The sequence below is a fragment of the Eschrichtius robustus genome, chromosome 5 (assembly GCF_028021215.1).
Source record: "Eschrichtius robustus isolate mEscRob2 chromosome 5, mEscRob2.pri, whole genome shotgun sequence".
Lineage (NCBI taxonomy): Eukaryota > Metazoa > Chordata > Mammalia > Artiodactyla > Eschrichtiidae > Eschrichtius > Eschrichtius robustus.
This window is the reverse complement of record NC_090828.1, coordinates 74,441,105-74,464,759: the sequence shown is the minus strand read 5'-3', so window position 1 is coordinate 74,464,759 and position 23,655 is coordinate 74,441,105. Positions and strand designations below refer to the sequence as shown.

Sequence of the window (23,655 nt, the reverse complement as noted above, 5' to 3'; positions counted from 1 at the left end):
GGGCAGTGATGACGAGGAGCCTAATGATTTTGCTCCATCTTTTGATCTGAATTTCACTGCCACCACTCCAGTCAAGATCCAGCAAACTGTGCTCAACCTCTGACGTCCAAAAATTAAAATCACACTGGGAAATCTAATTCTCTCTTTAGCCCACACTACAGAAGCCATTTTCAATGGCAACTCAACAAGTGTCAAGATTCTGTAGCTTTCCAAAAACAGTAATTCTGAAAGCCACACTAAATGTACACCTTGAACTCGACTAGATAATTTTGTCTGACCATCCCTTTAGACCAATGTCCAATCAGAGAATCTGACTTGAGTATCAAGAGGCTGTCGTGAAATTCATGTTTCAGTTGCTTTCTCTTCCTATATCAGGCAACCCCCAGTGGTTACCAAGAGGTTATGCTCTACCAAAGAATTTTATCAATAGGGGAAGGACTTGGTCAGTGATAGGTAGGCAGCTGGAGGTTGGCCTTTAATGACCTTTTCAAAAGCAATGGTTTAAAGTAGTTTAAATGTTAAAAATAATAATAAAGCATAAGCCACCACCTGACCTCCCCTCTTAGCACTAAATTAAAGGGAGGATGGAGTCAAGCAATACTCAGGATATCCACTTGGGTGGAGATGTCAGTAGGTAACATGACAGAAAGCTTCTACAGGTAGCCAGACGTATTTAGCCAAAGACGTTGACCTTGTCTGTCTGATAGTTTTCCAAATACACTTAATTGTGAGTACAACAAGCTTTTTTTCCATTGTATCTCTGGTTCTAAGCCCTTGCATCATCACTGAACCTTAATGACTGCTTGTTCCAACTCTATCGAAGCCAAAATGGGAAGAAGAGCAGAGCCCTTGGAGCTTGCATGCCCCAGTTAAGACTCCTCTCAGGGAAGACCACAAGTATGTGCGTTACAGTTGTACGTGTGCATGTGGTGGGGGTCAGAGATTATTCCTAGGGGCCAAGTTGGTCTGAGCTAGGTGTCAGTTCAAACGACACCAAGAGAGAACTAATATGTCAATTTCCAGTGAGCAGGGGAGGTTGAGAGCTGAGTGAGGAAACCAAGTGTGAGAAGATGAAGGGTAGTTCAGAGGAGATGACGGAGAAACAAAGACAAAATAACATGTAACAAGAATGGGTTCTGAAACAAATTCTGTGAACAAGGGCATCCATCCTATCTCCACCTCTCTCTTTTGCACAGCTTACTTTGCTTGGCTTGGTCAAGAAACGTGTTTTTCAAAACCAGACCTCAGCTGGTGTTACAGACTAGTTTCAGTACCAGAAGGCCAACATAGATACTGTCAGTGCTCTGATAGTCACCTATAATATTTATCCCCCCCAAGGCTAAGACTAAATAAGACACAGCCTTCACACTTGGCTCTCATCTTTCCTACCCAGAGTTTCACCTTCATACTAATTTAACCACTGCCAAACATGCAAAACTTTTGAGCAGTGCAGGTGAGCTTCACTAGAAAGGGGCAGGGCTTTACGCGCTGACCGTGGTTCCTAGAGGATGCACAGTTTCAGTGCATCTGTTCACATGAAACTGAGCCTAGCACTGGCCCCTCTTTCCCCTTCACAATCAAAATGGCACTTCTCAGAAACCTCCTGGACAAAGAAGACAGCTCAAAGGCATCTACTAGCTATCCCAAGGGAATCATTTCATAAGCACCTTTCCTAGTAACCCCTAGCAATTGTCCCTTGTGAGATCTTCTACCCTTTTGAGATAATGGACAGCATATTCGCAAGCATGAGCCACCACCTCCCCTCCCTTGTTAGCCCAGAGCAGTGCAAAGAGCTGCCTCCTCCCAATCTGGATTCAACAATTCTATCTCCTAGACATTAATTGAGCACCTACTGTATACATATATAGGACATAAACGTCTGGACAATAGAGCGATGGATCTAAAATAAAAAGATACTTGTAACAAGTTGTATTTTCCAAAGATGGCCTCACCCATATAGCTTATCCCACACAATCTACTTAACAATGTGACTTTTGAGAGGCAGGGTATACATTCTTTCCCCTTGAATCTGGGTAAGCCCATGGCTACTGCAACAATGATGTTATGTGGCATCCAAGGGTAAGTTATAAAAGAAAATACAGCTTCTGCATAGTTCTCTTGGGATGCTTGGAACCCAACCACCACACTCGAGGAAGCCAAGCAGCTACATGGAAAAACCATGTGTAGGTGTCCCAGCCGCCACCTCATCTGAGGTCTCACTGACAGCCAGCATCAAACACCACACACGTGAACAATTGAGACTTCAGGTAATTGTAGCCCCCAGCCTCTGAGCCACCCCAGCTGATGCTGAGTGCAGCAAAGGTGAGATTTTCCCAGTGAGCCCTGCCCAAATGGCAGATCTGTGAGCAAAATAAATGTTGTCTTTAGTTTAAGCCACTAAATCTTGGGATTATTTGTTACTTAACAATACATAACCAGGACAGCACACATAGCATGACCTCAGAGAGCTTACAGTCAATTCAGGGAAATAAATATGTTCACAAATAACTATAATATGTCAAGGTATGACACAAGTACCTTAAGGGATCCAAAAACTAAAATGAATATGTAGGCATATGTGTGTATATCTTGATTTATGCATAGACAATTTTGAAATACATAAAAAATTAATAATAGTTACCTCTATGGAGTAGCCCTTGGGTGTAAGGGATGGAAGTCTTCTTTTTGTTTCCCTATCTCTTTGTATGTTTTAGTCCTTACCTTATACATGCACTTACTTTTGTAGCTTCAAAAACAGTTTAATTTGTAAAATAAAGATGAAATAAAGAGGAAAAGAGCTAAACAAGTGCTGCTGGTACCCCATGAGGACTGTACTAGGGACCCCATGAGGACAGGAGGCAACCAAGCTGCTGGGAATCACTGCATTTTCTCTCTGTGTCCCAGTTTTCACATCTGTATAAAAACAGTACCAACCTCATATGGTTTTTGTGAAAATTAAAGTGCTGTAGAAGTACCTGACACAGTAGCAAGCACTCAATAAATATTAATGAAAATAAGATATCCTGAGTGGCTGAGCACTGGCTCGGCATGTGGACACAGGGTCACAAGTGGCAGAATCAGACAGTGGCTTTAGGAAGAAAGACATTCTCTCTCCTCCTTAGATTAAAGGATAAAAAGGAACCAGCATTCTTAGGTGCCATTACAAGAGAGAATATAAGATGACTTTGATAACAATGTTAGAACTTCTGCAAATGCCACATTGACTTACATTTTCCAACATGTTAAAAGACCACTAAATTAAAACTTTCCACCCCACTTCCCCATTCTTCTTCCCCTTCATGGTTTTCATTGAGTGTGACAAGCTGTCTGTATATTACAGATGACTGCCTTCCATAGGAGGCCAAGGAGACTAGGTGTTTACAGTAATTTTGCATCTAACGTTTAGCTTCTCCCTGTATTTTGAGAAACCAGTTATTATCTCAACTATGGCAAAGGAACACCAATCTTTCCATTTGTTCTCATATATAGTTTTCCCATTCAAATTATCAATACATAGTATAGAGTAGGTCACCCAAAAGATGGAGTGTTGTAAGTCATCTTCTTCCTCCCCAGAGTGTCCCATGTTCTAAAAAGTTTGTGAAAATGTGATCTAGTTCTGAAGGGCTGGAGTTGTCTAAAGGAAATGGAGGAGGTGAAGTTGTCCATGAGATTACATGGTGTGAGAGCATAACCATGGCATTTCATAATCGACAATGAGTTGTCTTAAGTTTTGTAGATTTCAGGGTAGTGGCATCATTGCTCTGCCTGCTAAGTCACATGAATAATGAGCAGTTCCTCTCTGACTCAAGGACTTCTGTTGTTTCCTGTTTGGTTTAACTTATCTAAGTATCTTAGAAACCGATAAAATATTATTACAGCTCCTTAAAGATGGCTGGACTTAATGTTTTTTCTTATGAACCAGGTGTTTTACCTCATTCAAATTACTGGCGTTTCAGAAAAATTTTTTTATCTCCATTTTCCTTTCTTTAAGTTAAAGATGATTCCAGATTCTCAACTGCAAGAAAATTCTCTATACTCACAATGAATTAACCCTCTCCCCAAAAAAGTAAAACTTTCCAAGGAAAAGAGAAACCATGCTAAATGTCAAGAGCCAAATGGTTGCATTTTACTAAAATTTAGCCATTTAAATCCCTTTTGATATAAACAGGGATGAGATTAAATAAACCATGAGACTGGCTAAATAACAAACAAAATCTGGCTGATTCCATCACTGTGTAGTGCATATGAACAAATGTGTGTATGTGAATTGTAATGAATATGGAGTGTGGACCGGACAAATTGAATACTCAAAACTCTTGCTGATACATTGGGTAGAATTGTATAGGGGCATGAAGCATCCCGAATTAGCTCTATGTGAAGTTCTTGAAGGGGAAAAATTTACCTATAAAGATTTTGTGACAACACTTAGCTGGGACTTCTGAAAGCTGGTCCAAGCCAAGAACAAAAAAAAATGTAAACAAGATTTATGGGATACAACAGTCAGCCACAGCCCTTTTCCAGGCAATTTCCCCTTCTATTTCATGTCTCCGTCTATGGCAACATTCTGAAAAAAGAAGTAGAAGTGATTCCCTTTGATATCTTCTAAGTACCCTTTTATCTCACGCCTTTAGCACCAGTGGTGCTTCAACAAGAAGGCTACTCAGTATAAGATGAATAAGGTCTGAGGATCTAATGTATAACATTGAGACTATAGCTGATAACACTGTATTGTACAATTGAAATTTGCAAGAGTGTAGAACTTAAATGTTCTCACAAAAAAAAAAAAAAAAGGTAAACTTGTGAGGTGATGGATATGTTAATTAACTCAATGTGGAGAATCCTTTCATGATTTATACATATAACAAATCATCACATTTTACAATTTCAATATCTTACAGCTTTGTCAATTATACCTCAGTAAAGCTGAAGGAAAAAAGAGAAGTCTATTGAGGTTGACAGTACTTCAAAACAAGAAATAGAGCCCCATTAATCCATGGCCTATAGCTAAATACACCTTCTATTCGTAGCTTCCCAGGCCATACCTCTTCCTCCATCACTGAAAGTGCCTCTTCAGTGACCTGGTTAGAACCAACTTGACACTTGCTCTAACTTTATCCCCTTGAAGTAAGGAATCTCTATAATCTTTCTTATCTATCCACATAGCACAGAGAGTAAAAATTTAAATTTGTTTTTGTGTTCTTTCTTATTTTATGTATTCTTACAATAAGTAAAAAATTATTTTCATAAAAATGCTTTTTTTACTAATAAAACTTTTATAGCAGCACCAAAGCATCAGTATATTTGCAGGGTTACATAGGAACTGCTGATGTAAATTGCGTTGATCTGATACTCAAAGCACCTGTCTCCCTGTCCCCAACCAGGGTGGTTTCAACTACAATACTTCAGATCATTTTTTCTGGCCAAGAATTATCAACTCTAAGCCCATAACAACCAACACTCAGTAAACAGTACAAACGAAAACAAAAAATAAAACAAAACAAAACAGAAAATTAATGCCTAATGACACCTCTGCCCCAGGATGGAGTATTCAGGCCTCCCCACTGATTGCTGACTCTGGAGTCTGACATTGTTTCTCCACCAATGGGGCCCACTTGGCCTCAAGAAGACCCTTTGCTTGCCTTGTGTTATGGACTGCATGTTTGTGTCCCCTCCAAATTCATATATTGAAACCCTAATACCCAATGTGATGTTATTTGAAGATGAGGTAATTAGGCAATGGTAGGTGCTCTCTCTATATTTGCTAAAAGAATGATTGAATGCTAGAGGTGGAAGCAATGGTGGAAGGGTTTACATCAGAGGTTAATAGCAACAAGAATTCCAAGAGGGAAGAGAGGGACTTATGTGATATGGAGTAAAACCGCAGGCTAATACAGCTCCACACTTCTAAAGAGACTTAGTGACTCTAGAGGCATCTGAGCCTACCTATAGACATTCAAACTTTAGATTAGCATTTTACAATTGTTTGCGACTTTTATATTTACAAAGCAGCAGCCAAAATCATAGCTGAACTACCAGTAGGTGTGTACCCACTGAAAGATGAACTGGCTCAAGTGATGAGATATTCCTGTAAATAGGCACACCACCACTTGCGTTTAAAAATTTGGCAGTTGGGGTACAGTATTTGGTGGCAGGCAAAACTGCCTTCAGAGAGAAAGAGGAGATAGGAGATGAAACAAAGTGAGGGTGGAGGAGTATGAAATCACAGGCATCATCTCCTTGGCTCAGCAGAGCAAAGCAGCAAAACATTACATAGGCTCTGATGATTAATGCCCTGGGACTCGGTGACATCACTCTTTGGAGATCCAACAACCAGAATGTCACATCCTGGGTTGATGGAGAACCCCGTGGAATCTTACTGAGTCTGAGGGGAAAGAAAATTCTCCTCTCTACATAATATAGTTCAACGATGACTCAATGGAAAACACAACTCTAAATACACTTTGTTTCTAGTCAAGTTCTTTAGACATAAATAATTATGTTCATGTTTTAACCAAAGAAACATTGATACCTCTTAAAAAGGAATTAAAAAAAAAACCACATTCTTTTCTATCATGCCTACCTAAATGGTCACTCACTGTTGGAATATGGGGTTAGGTGGTGGTGGGCAGGCTAGTTAGTGCAAGAGAGGACAGGATGAGATCCCAGAGTAATCTGAGGAGACAGAAGCTGAACTTATAAACTTGAGTGTGTGGATCAGGGATCCAATATGCTGAGAGCAAGCACATAAGAGCCTGACTCTGGAAGGGTTTGATTAGAACCAAGAGGTCCAGTTGAGAACTGAAAATGCAGGGAAGTAAATTCTCTTGGCCATGGTGCAGAGCCTACAGCCAAGAGATAAACACATCCAACTTCAGGGGAGAAAAGCATTTAAGAATATACTTAGACCTTCAAATGCCTCCAAGACAGAGGAGGCCAATTGATGTGAGCGTAGGAAAAGTTGGAAACTTCTGTATTTTTAGACTATAGAGAAATAAAAGCAACAGTTAATAGACAAATTACATCTACGTTTGCTGCTGCTTCCTCAAAATTTATAATATAGCATGAATTGGAAAGCATGTTCCTGGACTTAAACAAAATATAGAGAAAATGCTAGAGACTGAATTCCAAGACTCATTTCTTTGAAAACATCTTAACCAGACATTTTAGAGGTAAATTTGAAAATCTACAAGACATCTGTAAAAACATGAGTTTGGGCAGAAAACTAGTTTGTTTTAAGAAAACACTTTCATCAACATATCCCAGGGGATGGATTGGCTTCCCAGTGGTTGAGCGAGAAGCAGAGGTCTGTCCTTGCGGTTGTTCTATTGACTCCGGTACTCTGAAGGAGCTGGCCAAAAACATTAATTTTTCCAATATATTTATTTGCTCTATGCTCCATTCCAGCTCTGCCAGGATATCAGATTTGAGATAATATCCATGTGCCTTTCACCATTTTCAATGATCTGCCCTTTTATCCTTTGTCTCTGTATTGCACCCTGTATTTCTTTTTTCTTACTTAAAATTATTTTCCTCATTATTATGTCTGTTTGTTTTAGGCAGTTTGTAAACTATAAAAATCCTTTCCGGGGCTTCCCTGGTGGCTCAGTGGTTAAGAATCCGCCTGCCAATGCAGGGGACACGGGTTCGAGCCCTGGTCCGGGAAGATCCCACATGCCGCAGAGCAACTAAGCCCTTGTGCCACAACTAGTGGGCCTGTGCTCTAGAGCCCGCGAGCCACAACTACTGAAGCCCGTGCACCTAGAGCCTGTGCTCCGCAACAAGAGAAGCCACCGCAATGAGAAGCCTGCGCACCGCAACGAAGAGTAGCCCCCACTCTCCGCAACTAAAGAAAGCCCGCGCAGAGCAACAAAGACCCAACACAGCCAAAAATAAAAATAAAATAAATTAAAAAAAAACATCCTTTCTGTCACCAATTATCATCATGGACATTTATCATGACCTTTCTAGTCCTTTTCTTATTGTTATTAATTTTAACTAGATGAGACAATTATGTATAAATAATTATATACCCTCTTTTATTACACAAAGCATTATCTAGTAACTGTTTTCTTTTCTCACTAAGAACTACTCACAACGTGATTTTAATTGTGGTGTGATGGTCCATCCTATAGCTGTACCATAGTTTCCACTTATTACCCACAAATTCAATTTTATTAAACATTGTTTCTAATATTGCACTATTAGAAATTAATGATGTTATAAAAATGTGAACATAAATCTTTGTCCACATAACCATTTTCTTAGGACAAATTCTTATATGAAAAAATATTGGTTTGAAAAATATGGCTGTCTTTAAGGCTCTCGATGGATGTTGCTAAATTATTGTCAGAAAACTTCAACATGAAATCGTCCATCCATCCTGTAGAACTCCTGATAACCTTGATTATTATCAGTTAAAAATATTTGCTAAAATGTGCTCTGTGAAAACTGCTACCTAATTTTTGTTTTAATTTGAATTTCTGAAAAATTTGCCTTTCTTATATTACAGAAGAAGGTATTTTTCATATTTTGTTAACAATTTGTTTCCTCTTTTGTGATTTTCTTATAGATATGTATGAAAAACCGCAATTTCTTTAATGTGTTAGTTGTTGTTTATCTTTTCATTTGGTTTATAACATTCAGAAACTTTTTCATTTTACCCATCAATCTTTTCCTCTGTGATTTCCTTAATTGCTTTTAAGTTTAGAAAATCCTTTTCCATCTAAAGATCAGATAAATATTAAAGTATATTTTTTCCAAGTTATTTTGGTTTAGCTATTTAGACTTAACTTTTTAATCTATTTAGAATAAAATGGGTAATTATTTTAGGGGGATTCGCGAAACTGAATTTATTTAATCTAAATAATCAGTTTCCCCAAAATAGCATTTTAAATTACCCATCCCCTCTCTCACTGATATATGGTGTTTCATTTATCCTATTAAGCGTTTCGTTATTCTCTCTTATTTATCTTTATTACATTAATAGCTCTGATCTTTAGCTGGTACTGGTGCTTGTTCTCAGATTTCAACTCTACCCCTTACTAGCTATCTAACAATAGACTAGTTATGGCCTCTCCGTGACTCAGTTTCCTTATCTGTAAAATAGGCATACCAATATTACTTCCATCATGAGACTGTCATGAAGAGTAAATTGATTAATAGAATAAAGAACTTAGAACAGTGCTTGGCACGTAGAAAGTGCCACAGAAGTATTGGCTATTACTGTTGTCATTGTTCTATGTTAGCAGTGCAAGTCCTTCTTGTAACCCTCATCTTTCAAAATTGTCATACATCCTTTATCTGTTTTTCTTTTAGATAACCTTTATTTTCAAATGAAAGTAGATTAATTTTTTCTGATAATAAAAAATGCATGTCTATTATAAGAACATTTTTCAGAAAATGCATAACTATAATTTTAAATCACCTATCATACCACCACCAAGAAATACATGTTCTTAACACCTAGCTAGAAGATTTCCAAATATTAACTCTTTATTAGTTGGGCACGACCTCTTATTTTGATAGAAGGTAGTCTGAGAGACTGAGGCACAGAATGGGTGTCTATAGCTAAATGTGAAAAAGTAACATAATAGGCAAATGTGAAGTTTGCCCAAGGGGCTACATTTCTCAGAGCTGCTATACCATGTCAAATTTGCCAGCTTCAATTTTGTCTTTCTCTGCTTCTTTTAACCTGGTTCAAAGACCAACTAAAACTGTGAACACAGAAATGAATGTTCTAGGAAAACAGAATCCCAAATTTGGGGGACTGCTGGTTTTTTTAGGTAATAATGAGTCACTGTAGAGTTACATCATTCAGAACAGTAAGTGTGGTGCAGTTTTCTGTGGCCTTGAAAGTAGCTGCGCTATCAAAGAGAAGGCTTCCAGGAAGAAGGGTCTCTACTCACCCACCTGTGCTGCTGCCTAGTCATTTCAGGATCAGTATCGATGACCATAAAATACAGAGGAGGCAGAAGAGTGAATGCATCTATCATTTGCTAGACATTCACTGTCCAAGGGAAGGAGTCATAAAACAAAGCATCCCTCAGTCCCACACAAAAGTGGAAAATCTGTTATCCATTTAGAAAGCAGACTTCTCTACTTTGGCTACCTATGACTGTTTATAATAATATTTCAATATAAATTAATGTTTAAGTAGACTATCTTTTACAGTAGTGTTAGGTTCACAGCAAAATGGAACAGAAAGTGCAGAGAGTTCTCATGTATCCCTTGTCCTCATACACACACAGCCTCCCCACCATCAACATTCCACACCAGCGTATTTGTTACCACTGATGAACCTACACTAACACCTCATTATCACCCAAAGTCCAGAGTTCACATTAGGCTTCACTTTGGGTGTTGTACATTCTATGGGTTTTGGTAAGTATACAATGACATGTACTCACCATTGTAATATCACACGGACAAATTTCACTGCTCTAAAATCCTTTGTTCTCCACTGGTTCATCTCTGTCCCCCCAGTCCTTGGCAACAACTGATCTTTTTAATGTCTCCATAGTTTTGCCTTTTCCAGGATATCATATAGTTGAAATTTGGAATCATACATTTTGTAGCCTTTTCAGATTGCTTTCTTTCACTTAGTAATATATAGTTAAGATTCTTCTGTGTCTTTTCATAGCTTGAGAGCTAGCTCATTTATTTAGTACTGAATAATATTCCATTGTCTGGACATACCACAGTTTATCTATTTACCTACTGAAGGACATCTTGGTTGCTTTCAAGTTTTGGTGATTATGAATAAAGCTGCTTAAACATTCATGTGTAGGTTATAATGTGGATACAATTTTTTAACTCATTTGGGTAAATACCAAGGAGTGCAATTGGATCCTATGGTAAGAGTATATTCAGTTTTGTAAGAAACTGTCAAACTGTCTTCCAGAGTGACTGTATCATTTTGTATTCCTATTAGCAATGACTAAGAGCTCCTGTTGCTCCACATCCTGGCCAGCATTTACTGTTGTCAGTGTTTTGTATTCTCACCATTCAAATAGGTGTGTAGTGGTATCTCACTGTTGTTTCGGTTTGCAATTCCCTAATGAGATGATGTTGGGCATCTTTACAAATGTTTATTTGCCATCTGTATACCTTCTTTGATGAGGTGTCTGTTTCGGATCTTTTGCACATTTACTAATCAGATTGTTCATTTTCTTACTGTTGAGTTTTAAGTGTTCCTTGTATATTTTGGATAACAGTCTTTTACCAGATATGTCTTTTATAAATATTTTCTCCCAGTCTGTATCTTGTCTCTTCATTCTCTTGATAATGTCTTTCACAGATAAGAAGTCTTATATTTTATACCAATTAATTTTTGCCCCCAAGAGTGCACAAATGTAACAGGCTATTGAGGGCAAGTCTTTCTCTTACCCTAGATATGGCCTGTAAGGCCCCAATATTGGGATAAAGAAGTTGGATAACTAATGACTGGAGCCACTATCTCCTTCAAGTTCAGACTCCTCAGGCAAGTTCAGACTCATCAGTAAACTCTTTACTCAAAGTAAACAAAATAATATAATATTGCCGTTAAGAACAGAAACGCTCCACTAAAGTGATCATAACTGAAGTGAAGGAGTAGGACACTAACACACCTTGCATTGTATTTCTTTTTTTTTTTTTAATTTCAAATACATATATAATTTTTCCAAGTCTCCAGATTTTTTTTGGTTAGTTTCTGCTTTATAACAAAGTGAATCAGCTATACATATACATACATCCCCATATCTCCTCCCTCTTGCGTCTCCCTCCCACCCTCCCTATCCCACCCCTCTAGGTGGTCACAAAGCACCGAGCTGATCTCCCTGTGCTATGTGGCTGCTTCCCACTAGCTATCTATTTTACATTTGGTAGTGTATATAAGTCCATGCCACTCTCTCACTTCGTCCCAGCTTACCCTTCCCCCTCCCTGTGTCCTCAAGTCCATTCTCTATGTCTGTGTCTTTCTGAATAAAAATTAGGAGACTCTGAATCAAGGAGAAACTATACAGGATTATTATGAATGCACTCAGTACAGCAGATTTATGGTATATTAAAGGAGTAGAAACATGGGTTTTGGAATTAGAAAGACTAGATTCAAATCCTGACTCTGCTATTTGCTGTGTCTGTGACCTCTCAGAATTCTCATGGAAGATGGCCACAATAACGCCAACTTCACAAGGTTAGTAATAAGGATGAGAGATGAAATGTGATGAGCATAATAACTGTCAGATGATAGGTGTTCAAAACCTAGTGGCTTCTGTTATTTTTTTCTTCACTATTTATCATTACTCTCTATTATCATAGTTATTTATCCAGAGAACTAACAGCACTGGTAAAAACATATTTAAGTTGAAATTTGGATTTATGGGGGAAAAAACACTAAAAACTTCATAGTTCAGGGTAAACAAAATTCCTCAGAATAGCTAGCATTTGGTGATAACTTAGGTACCCTAGTTAGGGACTACTTTCCAGGTGTGAAAAATGCAAAATGAAATGTTTAAAGTGTTGGGATTTGACCCACCATCTCTGCCTTATCACAGTGTATCAGGCCTAGAAGGGCATTTAGAGAGGAAAGTAAGGCCCAAAGAGCTAAATGATTTGCCTGCAGACAGTCTGATCCTACCTCACCCCCACCGGTCCATATCCCTCATCTATTAACTTGTTGGCTGGTTCAGCCGTAGCATACATTCAAGTGCTGATAAATTTCATCTTTGTCTTTTAAGAAAGGTAATCAGTCCCATTTCCTCTACTCTTCATGCGTCATCTTGGGAGAGTACCTGGAAGCAGCCACATGCAAGCAAGCCAGCCGGTTCAGTACCACCGACATCCCACTGAATTACCAGAAAAGGATTTCATTTAATGACAGTCTATTTGATTTGCGGTCCCTGTTTCCTTGTCCCTTTGACCATTTTTCTCTTCATTCATTAATCCTTCTATGTAGGGTGGGCGGCAGAGATGAACAAATCACTGAATTTGATGCATCTCACTCTGTTCCCTTTTAGATGTTCTTATAATGGTTTTCCCGAGGACAATCAATTAAACTATTGACTTAAATACTTTTTGGGGATCAATTATAATTCCAATTAACTGTGCCATCTGGGTTGTTCATTACCATTCTTGGGAAACATTTGTAATGGTGAGAAATTCTGTCTCCCAAGCTCATGTTTATTCATCTTCCGATCTAGGATCTAATGTCTTTAGAACTAGCCTCCTGGTTGGTCCTGCCTTGCTCTGTCTGCTGCACACCATTTTCCTGGCCTCAGAGGACTTATTGACATTTCCTTCTCTCCCCACCACAAGAAGTAACGTTTACTAATTGCTTTGTTATGTGCCAGTCACTCTGCTAAGTGCTTTTTGGCATTATTTCTTTAAATCCACGAGGTAGACAATAGGGTTCTCCTCTTTCTAAAAGGAGGAACCTGAATTTCAGAGAAGGAAAACACTTTGCGCAAAGCCACAGGGGATTCAAACCCTGGTCTGCGTGGCACAGGCATTGATTACCTCTTCATCCAAGTTGCTCAGTCCCTCTCAGAGCCAGGTAGCTGGTGGGTTCTGAACCAACAGTCCTGTGATGAGATCAACAAGCTAGAGAAACCTGACACTTTTTTCTCAAAAGTGACGTCCTCCAACACCTACATCTTTTACAAAGTAAAGATTCCCAGGGATATCCGTCCCACCCCAACTGATGACTTCCTGAATCTGAATCACTAGACGTGACAACCTGGAACTAGTCCTTGAACACTTTTCATTCTTAAAAGTTTGAGATCCACTGCCCTGTGTCTTTCTTCTTTGACACCAAAAGTGTCCTTTAACAAAGCTTTCTTGGAGACAATGTCCTGACCCCTGGTGGTCTAACCCAGAAGCGTGACTACCCTGACGGGGCTTTGAGGGAATACTCTGTGATCTGCTGCTCACAGCTCGCCTTTTGGCTGCAACTTATTTGATTAAGTTCCAGCTGCCTCTGCCTGAGCTCTGATTACCTTATTCAGGCCTGTCTCACAGAAAGCACATAAAAGCAACTAGTTTGTGGACCTTTTTTTGTAGCAGCTACAAAAAGAAATACCTTTCGTGATCAATATATGTTTTTAAATTGTCATTCTTTGCAGATTGTACAGAGCTAAGAAGAGAGTCCCTGTCCTCAGAAAGGCTAGTGTGGATGTAGATAAGAAAATAAGCAAGTCTTCTCTCCCTGTCTCTTACACACACAACACACACACACACACACACACACACACACACACACACACGGTAAATTTCCATTAGCTGCCTTACCCTGTCTTCATCATTAGAATATTGTGTTTGAGCTCTAGCACTCAGCCAATTTAAACTTGGCTTCTTACCAATTCCCTCTTTTCTTTTCTCTTAATAAGAACCTTCAACTTTCTAAATCAGCCTCTTCTATTTTTCCCTTCTTGCAGTAACGTCACACTCCAGTTTTTATTGGACCTTTCTAACTACTACCAAAAGTTATCTGAATATTACAAATTCAACCTTTGCCTTGATAGAAGACATCCCTGTCATCAAATCTGCTGACCATATGCTATCAGAAAAAGTAGCAGAGACACAGTAACGAGAATATCAACAAAAAAGAGAGACCTAGTAAAATCAAGAAGTCCAAAATATTTAGGAAATAAACCAGAAAGAGCCAACCAGCTTACTCATTAAACACTTGAATAAGGAATTCCCAATAATAATTCCGTCAATATTTTATTTATCTTATTATAAAACACTTCATTAAAACTCGTTTGCTTCCTCCCCTCCCCCATATCAAAGACAAGAACATAATGAGAATCAACCGCATATTTCAAAGTCAAACTTACCATAGAAGCTTAGTTGGCAAATCTCAGTCAGAGATCCCTCCTGGTCTCCACACCAGAGCATATGAGGTGTCCTCTAGTCTGCTGTAGATGAATTTACAGCCCCTGCAATGCAACAAGACACTGACATTCTGAAAAGGAAATTCGATCTCACCCTAACTCATGCTAACCTCCTCATCTTTCCTGAAGGGGGTTCCCATCTATTTATTCCAGGACATGGACAAACTGTTTAGTATCAAATATGTTACAAAGACAGAGAGAAACAACAAAAATTCAGTAATGCCTATGTGATCCTTGAGCCCTGTACAAATGGAAAATCAGGGTTCTTCATTCTATAATGAATTAAGTGGAGAAAGAAACCGTTTCTTATCTGGAGTCACTCCCATCTAAATGTTTCACATGTGGCTTTTATGGGGACGCTAAGCTTTCAGAGTTTCAAATGCTACTTACTGTAAACTAACTACAAATTTTATTCCCCTTGCTTTTGTTTTCAGATTAATAATGATTGCAATTTAATTGGAAGGAACTTCCATAATTTATTCTGAACAAAATTTGAGACTTTTGGTTGACTTCATGCTGTTCAACTAAACCAGGCTTACCTGAGTTTTCCCTTTAAAGCAAAGCAGGCATCATTTACACGGTCTATCTTTTCAATAGAAAACCACGTTAGCTTTTATCCACATAACGTTCATTTCCAGTCCCTAGAAACAATTTCTAGAGAGAGCAAATTTGCACGCATACAGCAACTAACATATAAATATGCATCATGGAAAATTTTCCACACACAGAGAAAACATCATGATTTGGTTTGGAAAACAAGTCATTTTAAAGTTGTGGAAAATAGGATCTGTTCCTGCCTTTAAGGCAAGATCTGCCCCTGATAGTCATTCTAATTATTCTGCACCTGTAACCGGCTTTCCCTGAATTACCTTGAGATATGCATTGTGTGTGATCAGTTGAAAGTTCATATATTGTAACCTGAAAAAGAAAAAAAAACTCTTCTTCTAGAATTTGTTCATAAAGGACAACCATTCTTAATAGAAAGCAGCTTTTGTTTCCCAGATCACATTTGAACTGTTTAATTATTGAGTTTCTAAAAATCAAGGCAATTTTTATAGCAATAAACACATTGGAAAACATTGCAGCCTATGATTATCTATTGTGAGATAGAATCTCTGTTTTTCATCACCAAATATTTTTAAAAATTATAGGGAAAGTAATCATAACAGTTGAAATTTTTACCCATGTAAAAGAAACACATCTTGTCTTATTGAGTCCCTTCTAAAAACAACTCTAGTATTTTCTGCCAGCTACTAGCCAAGGTTCTGTATTGTGTGTCTAAAATCATATACACTTTAGAAACCAGCTGCTTTGGCACATGCTCCCAGTTGCCTCTCTGACACCCTCTATCTCCCCTTCAGGATCTAGTTTGATGTATCCTCACAGATCAACCTGCCTGTCCCAATAGCTTCTTCCATGGCTGACCAAGAATCTGCATCCCTCTATGCATCAATTGCTCTAAGTGTTATTAAAATCAACCCAAATTCCATATTTCCACAGTCTCTTGCAAGGTCTTAAAGAAATCTTTCTGGCATTTGCTCTGTCCCTACCTGTCCTGCAGGGCTGGAGGTACAGCTGGGAGAAGGCAGTGAGAGCGGTGTGGCTGCCTTCTGGGAGATCCTGGTGCAGCACAGAGCTGGGGGAGGGCACAGCGTGGGCAGCTGGAGGAAGAGGAGGAGGAACAATTTGGGTGCCACTGCAAACATGAAATGGTGCCAAAAAAAACACCGTTCTTTTTCCCAAGAAGTTCAAAGTGCTTTGCAAACATTAACTCATAAGACCAAGTAGTCATGGAGCAATTACTACTTTATTATGCCCTTAAGGTAACCACTGCAAGCAGGGTCTTGAGGAAAGGGAGTCTATTCATTGTTTCATTAGACCACAGATATTTAATGAGTACCTACTATGTGCAGGGCACTGGCGGTAGAGAAACAAGCAAGGCAGCCAAGATCTGTGCTCCTCCAGGCTCTCATGCTAGTCTCTGGCCTCTTGTTTGCACAATCAGGGCACTAAGAACCTGGCTACACTTTTCTTATCACACTTATTTACACTTTATTTTTGCCCAAATTGTTTAATGGCATGTGCTCCATCCTTCAGAATGTCTATAATGTGCTAAGTGCTGAGCAAACATACAAAAGAAAAATTTTGTAACTTACATGTAAATCTCATTATGATGATAGGGATTAGGGAATATCAGTTCAAAGTGCTTTCTTTTAAGATGCCATAAACAAAGCTTTACGGTGAGCAACATGTCTCTTGCAAGTTTGTGGAATTACTATAGGCAGACAAGAAAGGTTAATATCGGTAATATCATTCCAGCAGCTTATATAAATCATTTGACTTTTAAAAATGATTAAGCAGATGAGCAAGCATATTTGGTGAAGTGGAGAGCCTTTATCCGTGGGTCTTTTTCTGATCTCTTTTTTATTTTATGTGACAAAACAGCAGGTCAGACATAGAAAGTGACTTAACGACATTTGTAAATACTTCTCCTTAGGCAGTGGACTCTAGATATTTTAAGGTATATGGTTATCTAAGACTAACTGGACCAAAGAGGCTGCTTTTTAAAAATGTGTGACTTTCTGGGGATTCAAAAGGGATTTAAGCTGTTGTGTTTTAAAGATGCAAGATAAGGATTCTAGTCTGTTCTGAGACTCACTCACTAACCCAACTTAGAGGTTGTTGCAGTCCTCATGCAGCAACTTACACATATTTTGAAAGGCAGAGGGAATTATAACACTACTTAAAACCCAACTTCCCTCCCTCATAAACACTTCTCTGACTAAACAGAATATCACAGAGGTATAATATTAATTCGTCACTCAAGTGTATTAGTTTACACACATACCCAGTGGAATTCAAACTCTATATCTTATTAGTTTAATAGCCTCTACATTGGGCCCCAAAGTACCAGTCCAACCTCGCCTCATCTCCGCATTATTTGCACAGATATTCATAATTTTCACTATATCTTACCTGGAACCCTCTCTATTGAAGGCTGCTCTTCACCCACTCTAACACATGCATATATTCACTCTGCCCACCTGGAAAATTGTTCAATTTTAAGATCCAGTGATATCTTCTAGTTATTTCTTCCCCATTTTCCACACCACTAGCTTATCACGTATTTATTTATATAAGTATGTAACTAAAGCCTGCATATCTCATGGATATCTCATATGTAGAGATATTTCTTCATATGTTCAGCAACTAGCACTAAATCGTTGTTGAAGTAGAATTTCCTACAAAACATCAATATAGCACTTACTGAGGCTGGCAAGGTGATCAATTAAATTTGGGTTTACTCTTCAAGTGAAAGCACGAATGGGATGTTTAAAAACCCTTTATTATGCAGAGCTGCTAATAAAGAGAATAACATCAATGAAATAAAAAATCTATTATTTTTTTATTAAAAAGCTACTACAGTAATATCAACACCATTGTCATTCAGCTTTTTACCCTTTAAATGAGCCAGGACCATACTCTACTCCAATTATAATAATAACACTGAAGAGAAAACGACGTACTTATGGAATTGCTACAGGGGACGAGAAATAGCTAACCATTGACAGCAGTGACAATACTAGCTGAAGCTACTTATTTCTGGTTTCAAATCAAACAGAAGAATGGAAGAGAAGGATAGGGAAGGGCCCAAGAAAAAAGAGGAAAGGAGAAAAGGGAGGGATTATATTTCTGTAAAAGATTATTCTTCAAATTCATTTTTGCCATTTTTCTCTTTATGAAAGTGAGAAAAACAGATGTTCTTATAGGTTGTACAGAACATAGTGATAGGCAGTTGAAGATAAATACTACTTAGTAAAAAAGTTCTGTCTCTAGAGTTTTTTATAAAAATTATTTGCAGGGCATCCTGCTTTCTTTTCATTCTCTGGATTTGAAATATCGATGATCTGTTTTCTAGTTTTACCCAAATACATTTCAGGAAGTCAATAATTGAACAATGTTGGTTTGTACGTTTGTGTGAACTCTTGTGTGTTCTGTTTTACATAAACTTAGTTGATAAAGCGGTGGCAGGGTTTGAGAGGCTTGACTCTAATTTTGAAATGTTCTACTGTGGGTAAAATGTTATTAAACAGCGTTGCAGGCTACAGAGAAATCGTTCATGGAAGGAAGAATCAACCGAGGAAGCAAACTTCATTGTTGTCCTATTTTAAGAGATTGACACAGTCACCAGAACCTTCAGCCACCACCCCCTGATCAGTCAGCAGCCATCAACATCGAGGCAAGACCCTCCACCAGCAAAAAGATTACGACTCGCTGAAGGCTCAGACAATGGTTAGCACTTTTTAGCAATAAAGTAATTTATAATTTAGGTATGCACATTTTTTTGGGACATAATGCTATTGCATAGTTAATAGACTACAGTATAAACATAACTTTTATATGCAGTGGGAAACCAAAAAGTCTGTGTGACTCAACTTATTGTGATATTTGCTTTGTTGCAGTGGTCTGGAACCAACCCTGCAATATCACTGAGGTGTGCCTCTACTTTGTGTGTGTGTGTGTGTGTGTGTGTGTGTGTACTCTTGTGTGAACCTGTGCATAGCACGTATATTTAAGACCTCATACTTTCAGTGGGCACAGTGAAGTGCTTTCTCATTCCTTATTAGCTCATCTGACCCTCACAGCAACATTTTAAGGTGGATACGTACCTTACAGATGAAGAAATTGAGTCTCAGATAGATTTAGTAACTTGCAGAATTAATATATAAATCCGGGCAGTCTGACGGTTTTCCCAAAGTTCTTCCTGTCATATACCATGTGAATACTTTAAAAATTATTAGAGATGCAGCTTTGATTCTTTACATTTCTTTAAAAATGCCAACATTGCACCCCTGTTTACTGAGCAAGAGGTATACATATGATACACAAAGATTTATTTTTTTTCCTGGATACCTGGAAGTCTTCTAAGAAAGCCACATGTCATCCAGGGGATGCACTCCTTGATTAATTAGACCTCATCAACATGCAAGCAAATATTTATTTTCAGATAAAACCCCAAACTTTCAATCTTCATTAATTCTTTAGCAGGCAATGCAAATTCATTTTTCCTGCCAAATCCAGCAGAGGGCAGGATGCTCCCATCAACAGCCAGCTAGCTGGTGCCAACAGCCAAACCAGAGCAACTGCTTGGTAGAGAGTGTTCTACCTTTAGAGCAATCATCATTTTCTCACCTGGATCTGATAAAGGGTGTAGGCTTGAGCTGCGAATAGTGGCTGTGGGATGTGGCCTCGGAAATGTCAGGAAAAGTTTTGCCTTGGAGGTTGCCCATGTTTTGTTTGGGACTTGAAATTAAGATACCTGGAAACCAGCCAATTCCAATTATCTTCCTGAAATATCTTTCTGAAGAGGCTACACTAGGGAATTAATTTAAAATGTGGCATGATAATTTCTGTTTCTGGTTTTAGGCTGTCTGAGGTCACAGCTGGGCTATTACCCTCACATGTCCTGTCTCAGTTCGCCCACCTCAGCCCACCCTGCACCTACCATCTCTCTCTGTCTTTCAAAACTTCTCATGACTTCCCACTGTTTGCCCTCCTCTGCTTCACAGTCCCCACTGATAGGGGCTAATGACCCCCTGCTTGCTAATTCAAATCCTTTCTTTCTCTCCCCAGGCCCAACTCAGGGGCCACGTCCTCTAAGAAGTTTCTGGAGATCCCAGCCCCAATGATCATCATCAAGAAATTTTCACCAAATGAAATACTAGGTGAAGGTTTTATACCAGGTCTTGGATCTAAAAATGTATTGCCCGTTCCTCCTACCCCAGGCAGTAGCATGGTCAATGCAAAGTGGAAGGGAGCAAGGATAAGAACCACAGCTCACAGGAGGGATAAACCAGGGCTTCTGAAGGTGATAGAAAAATTGTAACAATCTGCTAGAGTTTTCAAACTATGGACTGGAAGTTTGTCGTTGGTACCTCAAAGGTTTCCAGAGTCGGGTGGTGGCTGGGGAAGGGATGCTGTTTCGGCAGGTTTTCCATCACTCTCCCACACACTCCTCTCTCCACATGTCCCCCAGTGGAGCAATTCCATCTTTCCTCGTATTATTTATGTACACCTCTGGACACTACATACAGATTTCCTTTAAAGAAAAGGGGCCTTTGAAAATAAGCAAATAAACAATCCCTTCATCAATAATCACAACAACAGCAAAACAAATTTTAAAAAATTTGAAAAATCATTGCTTAAAAATCCAAACACCTTTCTTTACTCTTGAAGTAAACAAACCTGGAGAGGGAGAAAGACGGAGGTGGGTTTCTGGCTGGAGGGTGAGAGAAGTAAGACCTGAATCCTTATATTTAGTCTCTAAAGCCCAAGATGGGGACTTCCCTGGCGGTCCAGTGGTTAAAACTCCGCGTTTCCAGTACAGGGGGTGTATGTTCGATCCCTGGTCAGGGAACTAAGATCCCACATTTTAAATAAATAAATAAATTATGAAGTCCAAGATGCTCTCCACCAAAAGATGGGGCTTGCATTGAGCCTGAAGGAAGAGGAAGCATTAAATAAAGGAATGAAGCCCTCAGCCACCAGTGGATAGAGCCTTCCAACCAGTGCAGCTACTCAGAGCAAAGTGAAAGACAAAATGTGTTTGCATGGGCTTGACCAGCAAAAGAAGATTAAGGTTATAGTTTTCAGCACATTTATTGAACACTGACTATGTGTAAGGCAATGTGTGGGACAGAGCGGTGAATGAGATAGACGTGCCACCTCTCTGTGTGCATGGAGCTTACATTCTAATAGGGGAGACAGACAGGATTGCAACTTGATAAATGCTGCACTGGAGAAGTACAGGGTGCTACAAGAGCATTCTTAAACTCTATGACCAGCAGCACTTCCTGGATTATTCATTTGACCCCATCTCTTTAATTATGCAAGAAATCACCTATATTCTAATAGCATAAAATCCTACCTGGCTCTCCAGAGAGCTTCCCCACCCCCAAGACAGGCTCTAATCCATGATCCCACCCAGTCTCCTCCAATCTGGGACTGTTCCTCAGCCTTATATTTTCTTTGTCTTTCATGACCTTGACACTTTTGAAGAATACTGGTCAGTACAGAACAGTTCATAAAATGTTCTTCAATTTGGGTTTGTCTGATGGTTCCTCATAATTACATGAAAGTTACGTGTTTTTGGAAGAACACCAAGAAATGATGTTGTGCACTTTTCAGTACCTCCTATCAGGAAATCCATGATGTCAACGTATCACATTACTGTTGATGTTAACTTTGGTCACTTACATTGGTGTCTGCCAAGTTTCTCCATTGTAGAGATACTACTTTATCTTTGTAATTAGTATCTTGTAGAGAGATATTCTGAGATTATGCAAATATCTTGTTTCTAATTATGTTTCTGCCTACTGATTTTAGCATCCATTGAGTCTTTCCTATGACAACTATTACTGGGCATTTGCGAAATGGTGATTTTATATTTCCACCATTCCTTCTACATTTACTGATTGGGATTTTACTGCAATGAAGAGCAGTCTTTTCTGCTGTATTTATTTATGTAGTCAATCATCTGTATTAATCAGTACAGACGCACAGATATTTATTTTATTCAGTGTGTTATAGTCCAATATTATCATTATTTATTTTGTTACCCAAATTATCCCAGCTTTGGCAACTGAGCTACTTCAGGTTGGTGTCCAAGCTTTTCAATATGCTCCCATGATTTATTGAACACTTACTTTCTGGTACCACAAGATGATCAAGGATTACCTTATGCTTTCTGCACCCAGCCCTGGATTCAGTCATTTTATTGAAAAATGGCACTTAAAAACCAAGTTCTGGGTACTAGGTGTACTCATTACTGCTGGGGTGTCATTGCTTCTAGGTTTTCTAAGTGAACAGAGCAAGGAAATATATACATGTATACATATACAATTACATGTACATCTGTATCTATTTTTATATCTCCCTTTTTCTCTCTCTCTCTCTCCCCCATATATATTATATATACATAATTATTATAGAAAATTATTATAAATAAATATATCTATATTACATAATATATTATGTATATATATATAACTAGTAGTGAAACTGATACCTACAATGTTAATACCTGAGGTTCACTCTAGTCTTCTCCCTTTCCTCAGTTGTAACCCCTTTCTCTGACAGTGATAATTCGGCTCTCATTCTACAAAATTTATTTACTTATTTACTCACTTTCAGAATACACATAGTTTCAGAATTACTAATATATATACCTCTGTGAAAAAACAAATTTACTAAAAAGAGTACAATATTTGTGTGTAGCACTTTTGACTTTGGCCTTGTAGATTATATTCAAAATACTGTTTTTCAATATTACTTATGTTTGTTATTTTCTTTTTTATCCCATTTGTTATGGTTGTGGTATTCATTTCTAGTACATTTACTAGTAATCATTTGTATTCTGTTTGGATTCCCACACATCCTGGTTAATATTAATTATCTGTTTGTTAATATGTGAACCACTACTTGGTTCTCAAAGTCAGAACTGTACAAGAAGGTGTGTTTACAGAAGTGTCCCCTCTCATCCCTTCTACTCATTCCCTCTCCCACATTCTTCCTGCTCCATTCCCAGTCACCTCTGTAGGTAACCAATCACATTAAAGTTTTTAATTTATCCTTGCCATATTCCTTTTTGCACAAATGAGCAGATATATGTATAATTTCTTCTGTCTCCTTCATTTTTACTTGAAGGGTATCATACTATAGATATATTTTGGCACTTTGCCTTTTTTCATATGAAAGCATATCCTGGATATCACTACATGTTGGT

General features: G+C 38.5%; 1 protein-coding gene across 3 annotated transcripts in view; it reads right to left on the bottom strand.

Moving 5' to 3' along the window:
* CYTIP (cytohesin 1 interacting protein) overlaps positions 1-16,510 on the bottom strand; it is a 63,511-nt gene extending 47,001 nt beyond the window's left edge. For 2 of the 3 annotated variants that reach the window (XM_068543975.1, XM_068543978.1), the window contains exons 1-2: positions 16,421-16,510; positions 14,814-14,915 (exon numbers count right to left, since the gene is read on the bottom strand). Coding sequence is in view for 1 of the 3 variants with exons in the window: in XM_068543978.1 (XP_068400079.1) it covers positions 14,814-14,816 (3 nt within the window). In the remaining 2 variants the exon portion in view is untranslated. Of the gene's footprint in view, positions 1-14,813; positions 14,916-15,739; positions 15,789-16,420 lie in introns of all 3 variants that reach the window. The other variant, XM_068543976.1, reaches the window with a different exon arrangement.
* Positions 16,511-23,655: the final 7,145 nt, after the last annotated feature.